General features: G+C 41.9%; 1 protein-coding gene across 3 annotated transcripts in view; it reads left to right on the forward strand.

The window, feature by feature from the left end:
* The window catches only part of LOC126354247 (uncharacterized), an 84,221-nt gene that overhangs the window by 46,068 nt on the left and 18,056 nt on the right, over positions 1-20,097 (forward strand). Inside the window, exons 6-7 of one of the 3 annotated variants that reach the window (XM_050003753.1) lie at positions 9,326-9,483; positions 12,432-12,497. In XM_050003753.1, the coding sequence (XP_049859710.1) occupies positions 9,326-9,431 (106 nt within the window). In that variant the 3' untranslated portion in view covers positions 9,432-9,483; positions 12,432-12,497. The remainder of the gene's footprint in view (positions 1-9,325; positions 9,484-12,431; positions 12,498-20,097) is intronic. The other 2 variants (XM_050003754.1, XM_050003755.1) reach the window with 2 other exon arrangements.

The raw sequence follows: 20,097 nt of genomic DNA on the forward strand, positions 1-20,097 counted from the left end.
CGAATACATTGTTCCTGAGCTGTTTCCCATTCTAAGGGACAGTCCAACATATTTCTATTCCTGACTACCACACACTGAACAAAATGTAAGTACTAATAGAGAATGGCTTGTTTGTTTCTGCAGATACATATATTGTACTGGAGTCCTTACAGCAGATTAAAAAGCTTTCAATCACATGTCATGTACAAAAAGCTTTTTGTGCATGTTTAGTTGATTTCCTTGAAAGATGTGTGAAATGAGAAATTCAATATTATTACCCAGATTACTGCTGCAATACTGCATAGAACAATGCAAGCTCTGATTTTTTTTTCTTTTTGTGTTTGGGTTGTAGCATAACTTGATCCAAAGGATGTGATACACCTCAGCTCTGCAAAGATAGTGACTTTTGATGCTCACTTAGTAGTCCTTTTAAAAAATAATTTGTACTGGTTGCTCAATTGCTCAAGTCCGTGCACAGAGATTAGTGGCAGCAAACAGTGCTTCTTGCTGTGAATGAGTGCAAATTGAGTGCAGTGTTTCCACAGTGAAATTAAGCTCTATTCCATATATTTACTCAGTAATGTGAGTTTTGTACTTTGTAATGATTCCTTAACCAGCATGCTGGCTGTAAATCAGTACCACTATTTACATCCTTTGATGTTGATTAATCATTATCTTATCTCTGGCATGCAAGATTAGCAGCTATTCATATTGTTGTGAATTCTGATAGTGACTGAAGTTCAATAACACTTCGTCAAGGTGGTCACTGAAGGGGTACTCCCTGGAAATAGTGGTACTGTAACCTGTGAGCAGGAGGTGACTCTGTATAACTAACTCCTGGCAATGTAGAGCAAGCCACTGCCGGTAAGTTTTATGTTATTAGAAGGACAACAGCCATGTGGCAGTCTTCCTTTAGATCATTTTGCCTAGAAGTTAAATTGTCACTTTTTTGTTGCTTGTGCCACATTGCTCCATTGACTCATCTTTAGAGAAGTTGTCTCACCTTGTTGCAGTTGCAGTGTCCTGTTGATAGCAAATATGTCGTTAGTATCTCAGTTTCCTTGCTGTCCGGCAATCCTTGAAACTACCAAAACATCTTACATTCTATCCTACAGTGCGGTTTGTGTACTTTTGTGACATGGCTAACTAACATGTAGCTCATCACTTCAGTATAGCTGTGCCAGTGTAGTGTCACAACCAACTGAATGTTGTAACAAAGAAATACAAAGAAAGTTATAAGCCACCTTCAGGGTAGGTGTCCAAAGATTTTCGATGGTGACACTCACTGAACTCCAGCTGCAGGCTCACTGAAGACTGCTGCAGAGGCCTGTCAGGGCCGATTGTGATCGCACGCAGAGGGATACACATACTTGGTGTGATTGGCTGACATTGAGCTGCTTTCTTATTGGTTCGCAGAGCAGGATGATGTCATCCGACAATTGACACATCCTCCTCTGATACCAATCAAAGGCTTCCCCATGTGCTGTACACTGTGGAGGAGACTGTCAATGTCTGCCTTGCTGAATGGCTGTGCCTGCAATGTAGATCGCAGTTGACACCTCTTTGCTGAGGTATGTTGTCCAGCAAGGCACTGGGGATGTAACGTATACTTCTGAGCCATTGTCGATGTTGTCTTACTGGTTGTTGTACAGTATCAGAGGGGTGATCAACCCTACCTGGTCACTGATGTTCAGTTTTTAAGCTTGTGTTACTATTTTTTAACTTATGAGTATCTTTGTACTTTTTCTGGCCATTTTGTTGATTTGATCATCTTGACAACATTTTCCAGTTATCTGGGGGAAAAAGGGGGACAGGGTGGCACCTGTTACATGGCAAGCCTCAGAGTGCTTGCAGTAGCTTTTGCCTCCCTCACGTCACAGTATTTTATTATTTCTTCTATGGCTGTTTCACTATTCCTCCTACCTGTTTCATCAACCTGGATGAATTTGTTAAGTACTAAATCAGCTAATTACCCTTTCCTTCTAGAGGAAACTCTTTGGCTCGTTCGCAGTATCAAGAGTTTGATGACAACCAATTTGGTCCCATTAACACCATCAATCCAATCCCTTTTTCCTCTGTATTTTGAAGAGCTCCTCCTACCTTAGTTTTTTATTGAGGAAAATGACTGCAGATTGTTCATTATGTATTTCATATTTCGAAGGTGTATGTGGGTTCTTATGTATTAACACTGACACATGAAGGGGCCACACTGTCATCCACCACAGAATCAAAAATTCCGTAACAGGTTGTTTGTGAGGGCCTTCAGAATTACATTGTCCAGTCATATTAATTTGGACAGCTGTCAAAAGCCTGAATAACCACCTATTGCAGTATGGACTGCTGCGAGACGTGCAGGAAGTTTCAGTGAAGTCTTACACTATAGCTACACCTTCTCTGTCAATGGTGCCTTCCTCTGCTATGCCTCTTACAGTGGGCCCTCAGAGCCACCTGTTGATACATTCGCCCCCTCCCCCCCTGTCAGTTTGACCCTCCTGGTGCTTCCACTGCATCCAATTTGGGAGCATTGGCTCCACCTGGCGGGGACAGGGGTCCTCATCCTGCAGCTGGTGGCTCCTTGTCCTCATCCAGCTTATTTAGTTCCTGCTGGTCCACAGCTAGACGCCACATGGTGGCTGAAGGAACCATAGGTTGCTGTATGTCGGACTTCTCGTTCCTTTCCTGTGCCTGAAACAAATTCAAGGAAACCTTTTCAGTACTCGTCTTCTAAGGAGAAAGGAGGGCAAGATGGACAAAAGGAAGTCCTCTAAGATGAAGGAAACTTTGGTGGCCCCCATGTCATTTGATTCTGCATGTACTCTTTCTGTCACCAAGGTGCAGGTCCCAGTGGCCCCTGATGCATCAGATCTCTCCAGGCCATGTGCCACAGAATCTATGTCAGTGTATCCTCTGACATTACAAGTTGTGGCAGTACATGACCCCCCCCCCCCCCCCCCCTCCAGTCCCTTCATGCGCCCACAGTATTCAGACTGTCTTGTCCTCCAGTGGAATTGTAACAGATTTTTCCACCACCTGCCAGAGCTACAGTAGCTTTTAGGCTCATACTCTGCATTCTGTATATCCGTCCGGGTAACATGGTCTCCAGCAATTCTGACCCCTGCAATTTGTTGCTACCGAGGTTATTTTAGGAACTGCACTGACTATGAGAGGGTATCGGGTGGAGATTGTATGTATGTGCTGGACCCTATAAACAGTGATCTTATGCTTCTTGATACTCCACAGGAGGCTGTGGCTGTTCGGCTACGGACACATCAGAATTTTGCCATCTGTAATGTTTCTCTCTCTCCCTATAATGTCATATCCAAGAATGCTCTGTCTGCATTACTCTCTCAACTCCTCCCACCATTCCTAGTCTTCGGTGACTGCAACACGTTGTGGGGTAGAACAATTATTGCTGGCAAGACATTGAAACTTTACTGCCACCATTTGATATTTGCCTCTTGAACTCCGGTGCCCCCACACTTCAACGTGGGTACACACAGGACTTATTTTAGCAGGCAATAAAGCCAATCCTTCTTCCTCGGAATCCACTGTGGGAAGATGGTACTCTGGTGGACCCCAGAGATCGCTATGGCCTTTAGAGATTGCAGGCGGGTTTTCCGGTGCCATAAGTGGCTCACTTCACTAGAGCACCTCACTGCCTTTAAACAGCTCTGTGCCTATATTCACTACCTTATAAAACAATAAAAGCAAGAATCCTGGCAACAGTACGTTTCCACCATTGGATTACATCCTTTCCATCACAGGTATGGGCAAAGATTAGATGACTGTATGGGATCCAGTTCCCTGCAGGTGTATCAAGTATTTCTGTAGATGATGCCATTTATACTGATTTAGACACTGTTGTCGAACATTTTGCTGAGCATTTCGCTTGCACGTCTGCATCTGAGAACTACTATCCTGCCTTTCGGCTCGTAAAAAATGTGGGCAGGGAAAGTGCTTAACGTTTACTGCCCTCCACTTGGAGCCATACAATGCTCCATTCAATGAATGGGAACTTCCAGTGCCCTAGCTCATTGCCTTGATGTGGTCCCAGGGCCAATTGCTGAAACGTCTTCAGTGGATTGTCAGCATCACATCCTTGCCCTCTTTTATTGGATCTGCAATGTTGGTGGGTTCCCATTTCAGTTGCAAGAAAGCATGTTAGTTCTGTTACTGAAATCGGGTAAGAATCCCTCGATGAGCAGTTATTGCCCAGTCAGCCTTACCATCTTACTCAGTAAGTTGCTCGAGTGCATAGTGAGCAAGCAGTTGTGTTAGCTCCTTTAGTGTCGGGACGTTTTGGCTGCATCTCTTGGGCGGTGTTTGCAAAGGCTTCTGATAATTTGGTTCTCCTGGAGTCCACCATGTGGAGGGTCTTCGCATGTTATCAGGACCTCATTGCTGTCTTTTTCAACCTACAGAAGGCTTATGATATGATATGATATGACATGACATGACATGGCATCACCGCATCCTTACCAAATTACACGAGTGGGCTCTCTGGGGTCCACTCCCAATTTTTGCAAGAACTTTCTGTTGCACCGAATGTTCGAGGTTAAAGTGGGTGCTTCACTCAGTACCCTCCACATACCCAAGAGAACAGGGTCCTGCAGGGCTCTATACTGAGTGTTCCCCTCTTACTCTTGGCTGTAAGTGGTCTAGTGATGGCTGTGAGTCTTCAGTGTCACCCTTCTTGTATGCCAACAATTTTTAATTTTATAATTGTTCCTCTAGTATGCTTGTTGCTGAGCATCGCCTACAGGGTGCCATTCAAAATGTGCAGTCATCAGCTCTCACCCATGGCTTTTGGTTTTCAGCCGCCAAGACTTTTCATGCACTTCTTTCATTGTCGTATTGCCCACTCACACCCAGAGCTTTACCTAGATGATCAATTACTCCTTGTAGTTGATATGCACCACAGTCTGGGACTAGTCTTAGATTCCTGGTTTATGTGGTTCTCCCCCCCTTCGCCAATTTTAGTGAAAGTTTTGTCGACACCTCAATACTCTTCGCTGCCTCAATAACACTAACTGGTGTGCAGATCGCTCTATCATTTTGCAGCTCTACAAAGCCCTGATTGTGCCCAGTCTTGATTATGGGTGTCTTGCATATGGTTCAGCATCACCCTCAGAATTGTGGATACTGGACCCCTTTCATCATTGTGGAGTCCAATTTGTGACAAGAAACTTATGAACTAGTGCTGTGAACAGCCTACTAGTCAAGATTGGAGGCCCTCCATTATGTATCAGGTGCCAACAACAGCTGCTGAATTACACAGTACGTGTTTGTAGCTTCTCTGAGCATCCCAACTACCGTGTCCTTTTCCCTGGAAGGGGCATTCACTACCCACAATGGCAGTCCAGAATTGGATTTACAATTGATGAACATACTAAGTGTGCCCATCCTGAACTGCAACTTCCTCCATTGTTGCCTTTGGACAGGGATACACCATGTTTGCCCCCATGGGTTGTGCTCCAACCTCGGATTTGCATCAAAGTCTCTTTTGGTTCAAAAGATTTTTTGCCGCCTGTTATTGGCTGTCCTTCAGAAGTATCTGGGTTCAGAAGTGGCATCCACTGATGGCTCAACAGTTGATGGACACACAGGCTTTGCATACACACTTTCACAGTGTAGTGAACTCCACTCTGCCAAATGGCTGCAGTGTCTTCATTGCTGAATTGATGGCCATTAAGTTAGTCTTTAGCAATGTTCATTTTTGCACTGGCAAGAGTAGTAGTGATTCCCTTAGCAGCCTTCAGGCTATAGACCAGCACTACTCTTCTCACCCACTGGATCGTGTCTCAGACCTCTGTCAAGCTGGGTGACCAGTCATTTCTGTTTGGACTCCTGGTCATTAGGGAAATGAATGAGCTGACCGGTAGGCCAAGATGGCCATCAGGATGCAGATTCTGGAAATGGGAGTTGCAGAACCGGACCTTTGATCATTTACATGCCATCGATTGTTGGAAGTCTATAACTTGGAATGGTCTGATCCTCCCAAAACAACTGAGATCAATTAAGAAGACCACAGCCGTGTGGCAGTCTCCGCTGCGTGCTTCTTGCAGGAAATCCACCAACCTCTGTAGACGCCGCATTGGCCGCACTTGACTGATCGATGTCCACATTGTCAGACGTGAGGATCACCCTCACTGCTAATGCGGAGCTTGTCTGACGGTGGCCCATTTAGTCATAGACTGCCCTAATTTGGCTGCATTGAGGTGGCATCTTAATCTTCCTGACATGCCCCTCGTGGTGCTGGCAGACAACACCAGCTCGGCTGACCTGGTGTTAAATTTTCCCCTTGTATGTGGTTTGTATTCTTCCCTATAAGGTGGGGCTTTTTGGTGCCATTGACTGCCTGTGGGGTTGGTGGAGCACCCATCTCCAACACTCCTCCCCTCCCCCTACTGCAGGGGAGTATAAATGACACCAGGGTGTGATAAGATGAATTAGAAATAACACTGGTTGGTATTTGAAGATAGAAAAAGGAAAAACTCTATGTAAGGGTGTGGAAGAGGTGTGGAAAATGGGCAAGTTAAAATGCTAGATGGCTACATGGTTGTGTCTAACAATTTGAAGGTTTGGAAGATTAGAGTCCAAAGGGAAAATTATACTTCCAGCTGTAGAATGGTTCTGTTGCATGGGGATATTAGTCTGCAATTATTGTACACATGAAAATAAGTTGCTTCATGTCAAATGAAAAGACCAATTTGTGGAGCAGGAGTGAATAGACGTGGATGTAAAATATGGTAATATGCGTCTTAAATAATGTTGAAATGTGATGGAAAGTTTGGATGGATACATGGGTATTGTGCACTACAGTCAAAATGGTTGCAACTGCCGCTGCAGAGTGCCACAAAAATTTTGTGACCATACTAGTGGAGTTGTAAATGGGCATGTAGTAGAAAGGCAGGAATGAAAACCTGGGGAACATTATGGATTGACAATAAGAGAGATAAAAACAGGTGTGGTGTCCGTGCTTGTTGGGGAGTACTGCATTGCGGTTTTTTTTATTAAAAATATGCTTGCAAATGAGCTATGTCTGTATTAAAGACTCTGGCAAATACCGTAGATTGTTTCCTCAGCTATTGAAAGAACAACACAAATTTTACAAATATGAGATAAAGAGAGAAATGTTCTATTATGCACTTGAAATGATTAACGGTGACATCAAAAAGCATGGTTATAAACACTCTGCACAGCTACAAATAAATTCAGCAGAACAGACGTGTCAGTTAACATTCAGTGAGTGTCATTCAGCATGTGTGTGAAAGAGAGACACGAATTTTATAAGGTACTCTCAACACCTAAAGCATTGAAATGAAATTTTGTGTGGCTAGGGCGTCCTGTCAGGTGGACTGGTTGCCTGGTGCAAGTCTTTTCAGTTGACGCCACTTTGGCAACTTGCATGTTAATGGGGATGAGATGATGATGATGATGAAGACGAAGACAACACAACAATAAGTCCCTAAAGCTCTAAAAAGTGAAAACACATACCACATTTGCAAGCCACTTCATACAAAAGAATCATGACCCTAAGTGGTAACAATGCATAGACATCTAATGCCTACCTACCACAACCCAGAAAAATCAATTAACTTTGAACATTAAGGTAAGTCAACCATCTCACTTGGACAAATTATTTTTCAGGTTCTAATTTATGCCTAAAATTTCTGATCTTTCACTGTCTGTCATCCGTGGTCTGGATATTAGGGCAATGATATTGTCTGTATTCTGAACGCCCACTGGCATACTGACTTGTGAAGAACAGCTGTATTCGGCCAGTATCTGTCATCGGTTGAATCCACTGTTGTTGGTGCCATTGTGACCACAGCCCAAGGCAGCTATATCTGTCTGTGATCCCAAGAATTCCTTAAACAGTTCATTTAAATCGTATTCAACATGAGGCTGTATGTTCTGATATTAAATTATCATTAACAAAATTAAGTGCATGATGTTAGTGTTGTAGATAATCTGGTAGTAACCTCACTTGCTTTTCATTGTATTATAACCCCTTCATTGTTGATGAGTATAAGAATTCTGGCGTCTGAACATCTTTTAATAATACATCTCCTACTTGTGGCACACAGCAATTGTAATGTGTTACGATAAATAGCAGTTGCCATTTCTATTTGTTGTGGTGGAGGTGAGTCACTTATTGGTCATCATAACCTACGTAGCCATATTTAACTAGATTTTGCATGTAACAAAAGTGCCACTACATTTGATGGTTTAGTAGTGTGACTTGTAAACCTGCAGTAATTATTTTGTTTGCCTCTGACTGAGACTAGATGCAAAACAATTTTTCTTAAAATGTGTTATGATACATCTATGTCTTCTACACTTTATCTAAATAACTATTCTTTTATTTTGTCAAAGATCATAGTCCTTTGTATACCGCTTTGTTGTTCTACTTGTCGGAATGTAATTCAATATTATTTATACATCTGTACTTTGACCATAAGTATTGCACATTAGAGATTGTGAATGGATGAGAGGCATTGACACAAATTATTCATTAGAAATTGCTAGTTTAATTACAAAAGACAAACATAAGTTTGTTGGAAGGTATTGAGAGACTTTAATGGATTGACCCATGTGAGTTACTGACATATTAGAAGATTAATGTGGTTCGAAGACTGACTAAAAATACCATGAAATGTTTTCAAATCTCAATGCACTATAGGAGAAATGCTCAGGTTTGAAGCTTTCTTTAGCTTAAATATGCAGGATGTCTTATTGCCCAAGAAAGTATTATTATTGTTACTATGTAGTATTCTGCCTAGTGACGGGTCTGTGTCTTCGTAAGGAGAATTTCTGATGCCAGTGTCGCCTGTCTTCAGTTTCTTCCTTCAGTCTGCTGTATCTCTTTCCATCTTTCATGTCATCCAAAAGTTGAATTATTCTTCTCCCTTATCATACCATTGCTTAATTTTCCCTTCAGTGATACTCTCCGACAATACCCTCACCATGCTGATGGTGCCTCTGGTTCCTTTTCCCTTTCTAAATCCAAACTGGTCCCCTCCTATTACTACTTCAATTTTTTTGAGTATGATTATTCTCATATGATGGTTTGTACTTCGAAATTTTACATATAGATTCTTGTCACCGTTCAATTTTGTATGTATTTCAATCTCTTAAAAGCAGATACTCACATACCTGGTTTAGTAAAATTGAAATTAATTCACACTTAAAAGTTTGGAAAGAATCATTACATTACTTCAGGATTGAAAAAGGGATATTGATCATAATAATTTATGAAGTGGTGGTTGCTTTTATTTTCATAATAGTGGAAATGTTTCTGTGCAGTAATAAATAAAGTAACAAAATTTGTGTCTTTTTACAGTGGTTTGGGTGTGGATCCCAATGTGGTTCTATGTCCATATGAGCTTAGTGGAACATGTCATGATGAAGAGTGTCCTTACCAACATCAGCAGCGGGCTATTCTGTGATTGCCTTCATTTTGTACAAATGCATCCTGTGTCTTTCATACTGTAAATAGTTGTAAGTAGGCTGTACACAGTTACTTTATTTATTTTTGTCATAGATACATATTACCTGCTTTTGTAGCTTGTAATATTATGTATTACAAAGATTTTGGTGGGATGTTGGATCTCTTGTGAATGGAAAACAGTAATTATATACATTGATTTTAATGTTTTGAAGTTGTTCTCAGTAGTTCTTCCATCAGTTAAAAATAACCTGTTGAACATGTTTGGTGGTTGTGAAAAAGCACCTGTAAAGTCAGTACATTGTAGAAGTAAGTGTTCAGTGCTTTAATCTCCAGTATAGAAACCTCTGCTCTGCTATTAAAACTTCAGATGATACTTATTTCCAAGTTAGTAATAGGAGTTAATAACATTGAAGTAGAAACAGTGTCCATAGATGATCTGGAAACCATAAAATACACGGTGAGTCATAAAGGAAGAAAAGTATCATGTTACTCAAACATTATTTGTCTAATGTATCAACTACTATTTAGTTTTTGCACTGCACTTATTACTTTGGAAATTGAATTCAAATGAAATGTAATGAATTTTGGAAAGAGGTCCTAAACTTGCCCATTTTATACATTTGGTTCGGTCAGTCAGTATCCTTGGATTGTACACAAAAACTAAAGCTCTATTAGTAGTAGCATATGATCTTCTGGGCTTGTTGGATCTAAAGACACCCACATTACCATCTACCGTGCCATACTGTTGTCTCCTTCATAGCCCATGTATAATATTGGCATTCTTTGAAGTATCATAGACATGATATATTATAGTGAAATCCAGTTACATAATTTCTTCATGTGGGAAGATGGGAAAAATACTTTAAACTAATTTTTGTAGTGTAACATTATTTTTTCATTTGTGTCTTCCCTTGTAATGTTAAAAGTACTGTAATCAGAAAATATAAAGTGAGCAGAAGTCATTGAACACCTGTTGAACATATTTGGTTATTGTGAAAAGCACCTGTAAAAAAAGTCAGTACATTGTAGAAGTAAGTGTTCAGTGCTTTAATGTCCAGTATAGAAACTGCTGCTAGTGCCTTACATATTCCAGGAATCTTCCACTCATCAGTGATCAATGCTTTCACACATCAGTGGTTATGATTAATACTTGCTGTATGCTTTGAAATTTGAAGACTTAATTTTGTCACCACATAATTGATAGCTTATGTGTATCATGTGCAATACTTAAGGACACGAAAGTCAGCTAAGTTTTATATTTTTGAGGTTTTATGAACCACTTAAATTTTTTTTGGAACAGTTGAAGATCATGTGTGTGCCTTACACAAACAGTATCATCCATATCAAATAATCAGAGATTGCAATGAGATCAGTTTGTGAGTTGGCTCCCACCTCTGTTAACTCAAATATTTAAGAAAGGTTCTAACCCCAGACAGGTGTTGGGATTAGCACAACAAAGGATGTGGACAGATTGAATTTTTGAAAAAAAATGTACTCTGTATATTGTGATTTGGTAACAACTGTATGCTATGTGATTGATTTGAAAGAGACTCACTTATTCTCGGAATGACTGCAGGTTCCATGCACACAGTATGTAAAAATGAACATTGCAAATTAGTAATGAAATTACATCAAAGGTGGATCAACACCACATCAAAATGTTGCACCTTTTCTGCTAGAATTGCTGAAAAATAGAATTTGTAATACAATAAATGTTTATTTAGACATGTGTTATGATTGATTCATAAGAAAGAAACACATAAATAACTCATAAGCTTGTATATTATGAGATTACCTACAGCTACAGATCTTGATGCACATTGTGATAGCTGAAACCCAAAAGTGAGGTGTGAACCCCCCAGCCTTCTCCTAGCTATCCTCTAAAATATTTGAAGGCTGTGCCTTTTATTAGCAAAGCACAATTGTGGGCATTTGTATTGAAGCAAATGTTGATACACACGTTTGTAAAATGATTTTTTTTTTTATAAAGATCTCTTACAAGTTGGTAGAGGCAAGATAGACGACAAAAAGCTTTTTTGCTTGCAACCCCCTAGCCACTGCCCCCTCCTCCTCCCCACTTGATCTTTCTTTTCATAGGTGTCTGAAAATCTTCAGTTCTTATCGAGGAATTGCTATGCTAAGAGAGTTGTCAACATAATTTTTTATTGAGGACTGAAATACTTCTGGAATCATCATGGAGTGAAAATGAAAACATCCATAATCGGGGAATTTACTTGCGGCTGACAGCATGATGCATAGAAAGTGTTTCCTCTAACATGATGTTGTAAGTTGTGCCCACACAACAAACTGATGTTGATGTTGGTTACAGATTTAAAAATAATAGCGGTCAGTCCATGCAAGTTAAGTTCACTGGAATTTATTTTTTGGTTTGATATTCTTATTTTACAGCAGTAAAAACAAAAACGTGTTTGGAACGACATTTTTCATCATGTATGCTCGCCATGCCTTTTTTAATCTCACAATTTTATGAGAAGAGGGTAAGGGATCACATTGCTTGCCCCAGAGTATTTGAAATTTCATATTACATACTGATGTATCAGTATTGGGATACAACATGAAGTCGGCTTCCAGTGATTGTTTCTCTTCTTTCAGCACACATACTACAAAAATGCCAACAAAGCTTCTGTGAACCATTCTTGTGAAACCTAAGGAACACCACTGTATATTGTGTTTAGGACTTATGTTCAACTGTTGTATGAATTTGCATTTGAGGTGGTGGTGTGGTCATTTTTGATAGAAGCAGCAAAATGTGTGCGCCCAAAAATATCATGTATACTCACAAAGTTCGTCAGTTTGAAATATGGTGCATGCTACATTAGGTGGGCAAATCTATCACAGAGTGCCAGACATGGCAGATGTTCATGACTTTTACTCACTTTACATCGTTTTGATGAAAATAAGTTACTTTTCTCTTAGTCTGTTACAGTATCAAAGACTTTGTTCAAATGCATTGTGACATTAAAAACTGCCGCGTTAGTTTATTATGATTTCAGATTGCTGCCATAGTACAATTATTGGAGCCATACCTGTGAGACTGAGAAAGGTCGGTAATATATGTGTCTATTAATATATTAAATACACCTGCCAAGAATTCCATCCAATAATTGCATGCTTTGCTTGTCAACCAGCTTATGAAGGAGTGCTAAAGATCAGTATACATAGCAGTAGACTTACTTCATATACATAACGAGGAATCTGCATAGGTAATACCAGTTTTTGCATTGTCTGAATGATTCTCAAATGTGAATTACGATTATTGGTTATTCTTTCAGGTTTGTGAGAATTGTACAGTTAGTATTTTTTATTTATTTTTATTGGGATTGATGAGTAAGTTTAGATGTTAAATAAATTGCACACCACTACATTCTAAAACAAATCATAGGGATTGGTATCCTGTTTTATAATGGGAATCATAAGTTTGGCATCATCTTTTGGATAGTCTGATACTAGGCTACAAAAATAAAATGAAGAAATAAATAAATATCTGTTAAAGTTTCTTAATACTCTATCCATTGGTGAAGACTTTACTATTCATAGAGCTGTGCTACATGAATGAGATGGGTCTCCAATAAAACATTAAGAGGAGACAAGATAACATTCCAGTCTTCCTATCCTGCTTTCAAATCCTAAGGGATTGTGATGAATGCTGAAGGCTAATGCCATGATGGCTCTTTTGTAATGAGGCCTCACTACCTTCTTCATATACAATACTGGTGTTAATTGATACGTGGAATGGCTGACAGGCAAAGCCACGAGACAATGTCTTTCCCCAAGCTGACAATCAAATATATATACTGTTGTCTGAAAGCTTAGCGACAGTTTCACTCATGTTTAATTGAATGTCGACCATTCAGTATGTTGACTGAGTGCTGAGTGATTACCTTTACTCTTTCCACTGCATGCTGTACCTTCGTAATTTAATCTAAATGCACAGGACATGTACAGCTGATAATGTGGTACCGAGTGAACTACACAGATAGGCAAACCTAACAAACATACTTTACTAACATTTTTCATTAGTGAATACAAGGACTGTCCAGAAATAAATTTCCAAGGGGCATTAATTAAAATACCAATAGTGGTGAAAAAAATTATTTGAAAATCTCAAATCTACACTTTTGCCCTCAGGGGACTCACATCTTTAAAGCAAGTACATGGCCACCAGCCCATGCAGCACTATGTCCCTTTCCATGCTGCAGGTCCATCTTTCTATTATTTGTTTTCCCTCTCTGCCTTTCTACTGAATGATATTTTTGCTGCCGATTGTGCTTGGATATTGTTTGTGTTTTGGGCACTCGTTTCCTTACCTTCCAGGCTTCTACACCTTTTCATTATTAATTTTATGGTCCCCTCTTTGGGTTCGACTTGAGACCTTTTTTTTTTTTTTTTTTTACAGAAGTGCGGATCACGCAGAGAAGGTTGCCCAATGCGGCGTATATTCCACTTCCAAAACTGAGCATTGTAGCCGTTACATTGTGGGGAGTGGTCTCATCAAGTACTTGCGCAGTGGTAGCCCCCCTTGACCACACAGGGATCACACTGTTGGTGCCTGACCTGGAAACTCCCCATGCAAGCCAAGCAATATGTGCCCCTCATGGCTGGGGTCCGGCAACAGTTTATTGGTCAGGTAACAGTTGGTGTGGCTGGGTGGTGCTCATAGGGAGAGCTCCTGTTTGGAGTGGGTGGTACCATGGCTGAAGATTTGCACAATGAGCGAATTAAACTTTTTGTGCTGGTTGCCGCACGGCTAAGAGACAAGATGAGAAATACTCTCCCCATTACTTGGTTTGTTGTAGGACAGAAAGGATTACTTGGTTTGTTGTAGGACAGAAAGGGATTCCTTTTTGGCTACAAAGCCTTTCAATTCATTGAACATGTAAAGGGGAGGTTTGGAGAAGTAGGAACAATTTCAAAAATGAAAAGTGGTTCCATTCTCATTGCAAACTACCAATTGCTCTCCCACTTAGACACAGGCAACAAACTGGATGAAATTCCTGTCGCTATAACCCCCCATTGCATATGGGACCAGGGTTTCACTTTCCATGGATATGTCCTTTTATAGATTGATGATGAGTTGCGTGCTAATTTGGAGCAAAGAGGTGTGCATTTTGTCTGTTGTGTCCAGTGGTGAGCAAAAGACAACAGCGTGCATAATGGAGACAGCATCTTGGTCTTCGAAGGTGACTCGCTGCCTGAGGTGGTCAAAGTGATGGTGTATCACTGCGATGTCAAGCCATATATTCCTCCTCCCATGTGGTGCTACAAATGCATATGATTTGGGCACCCACCTTTGCATTGCAATTCCAACACAGTCTACAGGGATTGTGGCTGACAGTGGCACATGAATGCTCCTCTGAGTCAGCTGTGGGGAGCATTCCTCCTTGTTCACCAGACTGCACCGTTTAAAATGCAAAAAGAAAATCCAGGAATGCAAGTCCTTTGATTACCTCACATATCAAGAAGCCAATAAGAAATATGATAGCTTACATATTATGTTATGACAATGACATATGCTACTGCTACGATGATGTTGTCCACTTTAGTAACAGTGGCTTCGCCCTCCATGTCTTCTATGTCTGGCCAGCAGACAACATCCACTCTCCTTGTGGTTGGGGGGGGGTGTTTGCCTCTCATCCCCCTGTAGGAGTGCCCACTACCTGTCCACAGGGGATGTCAGTCCCCAACCCCCCAGCCAGAGAAGCAACTCCCTCATCTGGGACTCGTGATGAGGAAGGGATCCCTCAGGATGCTCCCTTCCCAGAACACTGCTGACCTGCAACTGGATACTGGCTGGTGGCTGAAGGAACTGCAGGGTGTAGGTCATAGGACTTCACATTCCTCCTCTGTCCCAGAATCCGAGGCAGACAAGCCCTCGCAGAAGGCTAAATCATCTGAGGACAAGTAGTAGTCCTCGAAAAAGGGGGAGATTCTGATGGCCTCTGTGTCACCAGATCCTGCATGTTGTGCCTCTGAATCAGAGGCAGCGTTCCTGGTGGCTCCTATGTCCCAGATCCCCAATGCACCTTTATTCAGAACAAGTGTGTATTGGCGGTGTATCTTAACCAGTGGCAGCAGCCGACACTGAGGCATCAACTGTCTCCTTGGTCCCTTCATGCCCCCACAAGACAGTTCCCTCCAGGAAACTTGCTTGCCCTCCGCAGCTATCGGGGCTCTCTTAAGAACTACACTGACACTGAAAGAGCATCAGGTGGTTTGCACGTACATTTTGGACTCTATCTACTGCAAATACGTGGCACTCAACGTGACATTGTAGGTTGCAGCTGTTCATGTGAAGAATCTCTGGAGTTTACCATCTGTAACGTGTGCCTTCCTCCTGATGATAAAGTTTCCCAGAACACTTCTTCCGCACTGTTGTCTCAGCTCCCCCCACGCTTCCTAATATTGGGTGACTTCAGTGTCTGCAATCCTTCGTGGGGTGGAACTGTGATCACTGGTCATGGTAAAGCTGTCGAAAACTTGATCCCGGAATTCGACCTTTGCCTCATGGATACTGGTGACCCCACAAACTTCAGTGGGATTGATGGTCTCCAAAACTGATTGGGATGCTTCCACCACTGCCATTGCTGTCGGTGCCCCGGCACATGAAGGTACTGATGCGGTTGTCCAGAGCAGCACTGCAGCCATTCTAATGGCAAGTGACTCAGCAGTCCCCTCTTCCTTGAGATTCTCCCATCAGAAGACAGTAAATTGGTGCACCCGCAAGATCGCTGAGGCCTTTAGATTGTAAGTGGGTTCTCCAGTGCCACAAATGACTTTAGTTCATGGAGCACCTTGTAGTCTTTAAATGGCTCTATTTCCAGGGCTGGAGAATGGTGCAAGCATTATGTTGTTACCATTGGACCATGTACCTCTCCTTTGCAGGTTTGTGTGAAGATTTGACATGTATATGGACACCAGTACTCCATGGGTATTATGAATGATGATGCCTACACTGATCCAGAAACCATTGCCAAACATTTTGCTTTTCATTATGTTCGAGGCTGTGTGTGTGAGATGTGCTCAAGCCCTTATCCCTGCCAGGGGTCCAGGGCCAGACCACATCCACAGCCAAATGCTCAAACACTCATCAGTGGATTGCCAATGTCACTTCCTTGTCATTTTTGATCGTATAGGGAGCAAGGGGCGAGAAAGTGTGATCGTCCCAGTACTGAAACCAGTTAAACACCTCCTTGAGAATCACAGGTATTGCCCAATTAGCCTCACTAATGTTCTGTGCAAGTTGCTTGAATGTTTGGTGAGCCAACGGGTGTGTTGGTACCTTGAGTCTCAGTATCGTTTATGTGGGGTCCTGCCTACTTGTCATGTATAGGGTGCCTAAGGGATACTGTGTTTTCAAAATGCTATACAATAATTCAAGCAAATAACATTAGTATTATTTCAGTAAAGCAGATTGATAATACTTAACTTGTATTTATAAGAAGTGTCGCAATCGATGGGCAAAATGCAAACAGTAAAGTTCTTTGTTATAGACTGTCCAGACAAGCAAAGGATATTGATCACTAATAACTTTTCTGTGAGTGCTGGTCTACAACTGTGCTGATACTGTCCCAATACTCCGAATACTGAGCAGCCGAGGCTGGCAGGAGCGGCTCTTCTATTCTTCTCTTGTAGAGGCCGCTCCTGTCATGGTGTGGTCCTAATCAGCACACCATTGGCCAACATCGTGTCACTGCCTTCTCTTCTCTTGCGTTCATCATCTTCGTTCCGGCGCTTGTGGTTATGCCAGAACAGTTTGGCTTCGTCCTATGGTCATTCTACTGCTAACAATTTGGTCTGCTGGAGTCAATTATTCAATCAGCTTTTGCCCGAGGTCAGCATCTTATAGCTGTCTCCTTATACTTGCATAGGGTTTAAGACACCACACAGTGTCACCACATCTGTGCAACCCTCCATGAGTGGGGTCTCTTTGACCAGCTTTTGATTTTTATCTGGAACTTCTTGTCTCACTATTCTTTCCATGTTCAAATTGGTGCTTCTTACAGGACTCCCCATATACAAGAGAACATGGTCCTACAGGGCTCAGTATTGTTTCTTTTTCTACTGGCTAACAATGGTCTAACTGCAGTTGTGAGATCTACAGTGCCACCGTCCCTGTATACTGACAACTTTTGCATCTACTATAGCTCCTCAACTGTGGGTGTTGCTCAACACTTGCTGCAGGGTGCTATATGAGAGATGCAATCCTGGGCTCTCACTCATGACTTCCAGTTTCCCACTGCCAAGAAATGGGTCATGCATTTCTGTCACTGTCATACTGTCCATACCCAACCAGAACTCTATCTCAAGGACCAAGGAAGTCATAACGGCTTCTGGGATTGGTCTTCAATGCCCAGTTGACATGGCGTCCCCGTCTTCACCAACTTAAGCAAACATGCTGGTCACAATTTAATACTCTTCACTGTCTGGTAATGCCAGCTGGTGTGCAGACTGCTCTACGCTTTCGCGGCTCTACAGAGCTCTGAGCTTGTGTCTTGATTATGGGGTGTGGCATATGGCTCAGCATCACTTTCAGCATTGCGGATGCCAGAACAAATACACCATTGTGAGCTCCGACTTGTGTGAGGTACCTTTCGGACCAGTCTTGTGAGCAGCATACTCGTGGAGGCTGGCATACCTACCCTTCAGATCAGGCGTCAGCAACTACTGCTTAGCTATGCAATACAAATTTGTTATTCCCCTGTCCTTTTTCTTGGTATGGAGATCTACCTCTGACAATAGAGGCCAAGGTCCGGAGTCACGATCATTGTTCACAAGCATTCTCTGCTCTGAACTCACTCTTTCCCAACTGTGGCCTCTAGTCAGGGGAGATGTTTACCCTGTTCTCAAATCTGCCTTGACCTCTCCTTTGAACTGAAAGACTCGGTAGACCATATGATTTTTCGTCGCCTGTTCCTGGACGGCCTTACACATTTCCATGCTCACATGTGGTTATACACTGATGACTCTAAAATCAACAAGTGAATTGGTTTTGCCTAAACACATGCAAGATGCAGCGAACTATGCTCCCTGCCAAATGGATGCAGTTCATTCACTGCGGAATTGGTGGCCATTGCTCCAGCCCTTCATTCTTGCACTGACACATTTTTCTTAATCAACAGTGAATCCTTGAGTAGTTCTCAGGCTGTCTACAAGTGCTACCCTTGACACCCATTGGTTGTGACTATCCAGGCGCTCTCCACATGATCTCCATCATGCAGTGCAGTCACCTACCTTTGTGTGAACCCCTTGTCTTACTGGGATCCCAAGAAATGAACACGCTGACTAGCCAAGTTGGCTACCATGATGTTGAATTTGAAATTGGAGGTACAGGAACTGGGTCTTCGGTCAAATCTACAGAGACAGTTGTCGGAGGCTTGGAATGTGAATTATTGTGCCTTGGTTTCTCCAGATAAACTGTTAAGCATAAATTCACCACGCTATGTGTCATTTTTCCCGTTTTGCTTCACTTTTGCATTTGCATTGGCCACACTTGGGTGGCCCACACTTGCTGGACTGCCCTAATTTGGCCACCTTACCGTGAAACCTTAAACTTGCTGACACACTATCTCTGGTGCTAGCGGATGATGCCAAAGCAGCCGATTTGGTTTTATGTTTAACCACAAAAGTGGTTTTTACTACTGTCTGTGACATATGGCACATTAACCTTGTCAGCTGATGGAGGAATCTCAGAGGTGCCCGTCACATGCTCTGACCCAAGGGGCCCTATGGCTGCCCTTGCTCAGTAGTCCAGCCTGACTCTCGCCCTTCACACCTTCTTAAGTCTTCTTATTCTTTTATATCTATTGTTGGTCGACAGAATCATCGTCATTGGTCTCTCTCCTGATATTTTTATCTTGTCCGTGTAGTTGTTTTCTTGTTGTAATGGAGGGTGTGGAAGCATTGGTTGAATGCAGAGGATGTCCTCCGGCCACATAACATGTACTGGGGGCCTCCAGCTGCTTTCTGGGCAGGGAAACTTTCCACTTTTATCCTATTAGCCTTTTACCGCTCTTCCCCTTCTACTTGCTTGTATACGTGGCTTTCTGATTGTCAGATACAGTGGAGTCCATTGGGAATTTGTCTTGTATGTACTTCCTCAGTGGGGATTCCTGGCTTTACACACGGAGGATTAAGGCACCAATGATAATGCAGTTTGGTACCTTCAAGGCCCATCAATCCATCCATCTACACTTTTGCATTACTTTCTCACATGATCTCCATCCAGCTTTAACCATTTCTCTGTTTGTTGATTGGTTCTCTGTGCCTGAAATTCCACCGCCTTACAGTGCAGCCAGACCATGATAGCATCTAGAAGTTCCTTAATGAAATCAAAAGTACTGTGGTCTAGTATGGTTTTTTGTGTGTAGAAAGGAGCAGAAAGTGCTTGGAGTAAAGTCTAGGCAGTAGGATGAATGTGACACTCAGTACGTGGACTTTGTTGAAGAAAATTATGATGCTGCTGTGGCCGGGCTCTAAAGGCAGCAGTATTTTATGTGGAGGTCATTTATCAATCACTTAAAAGGTGTGCTAAATCCATAAATCTGGAAGTTAGTTTGCGAAGAAAAGTAATACTGAGGTGTAGATTTAAGATTTTTTGAAATTAATTACATGTAACTAATAGTTTCTGTATAGCCGGTTAAAGA

The sequence above is a fragment of the Schistocerca gregaria genome, chromosome 3 (assembly GCF_023897955.1).
Source record: "Schistocerca gregaria isolate iqSchGreg1 chromosome 3, iqSchGreg1.2, whole genome shotgun sequence".
Classification (NCBI taxonomy): Eukaryota; Metazoa; Arthropoda; class Insecta; order Orthoptera; family Acrididae; genus Schistocerca; species Schistocerca gregaria.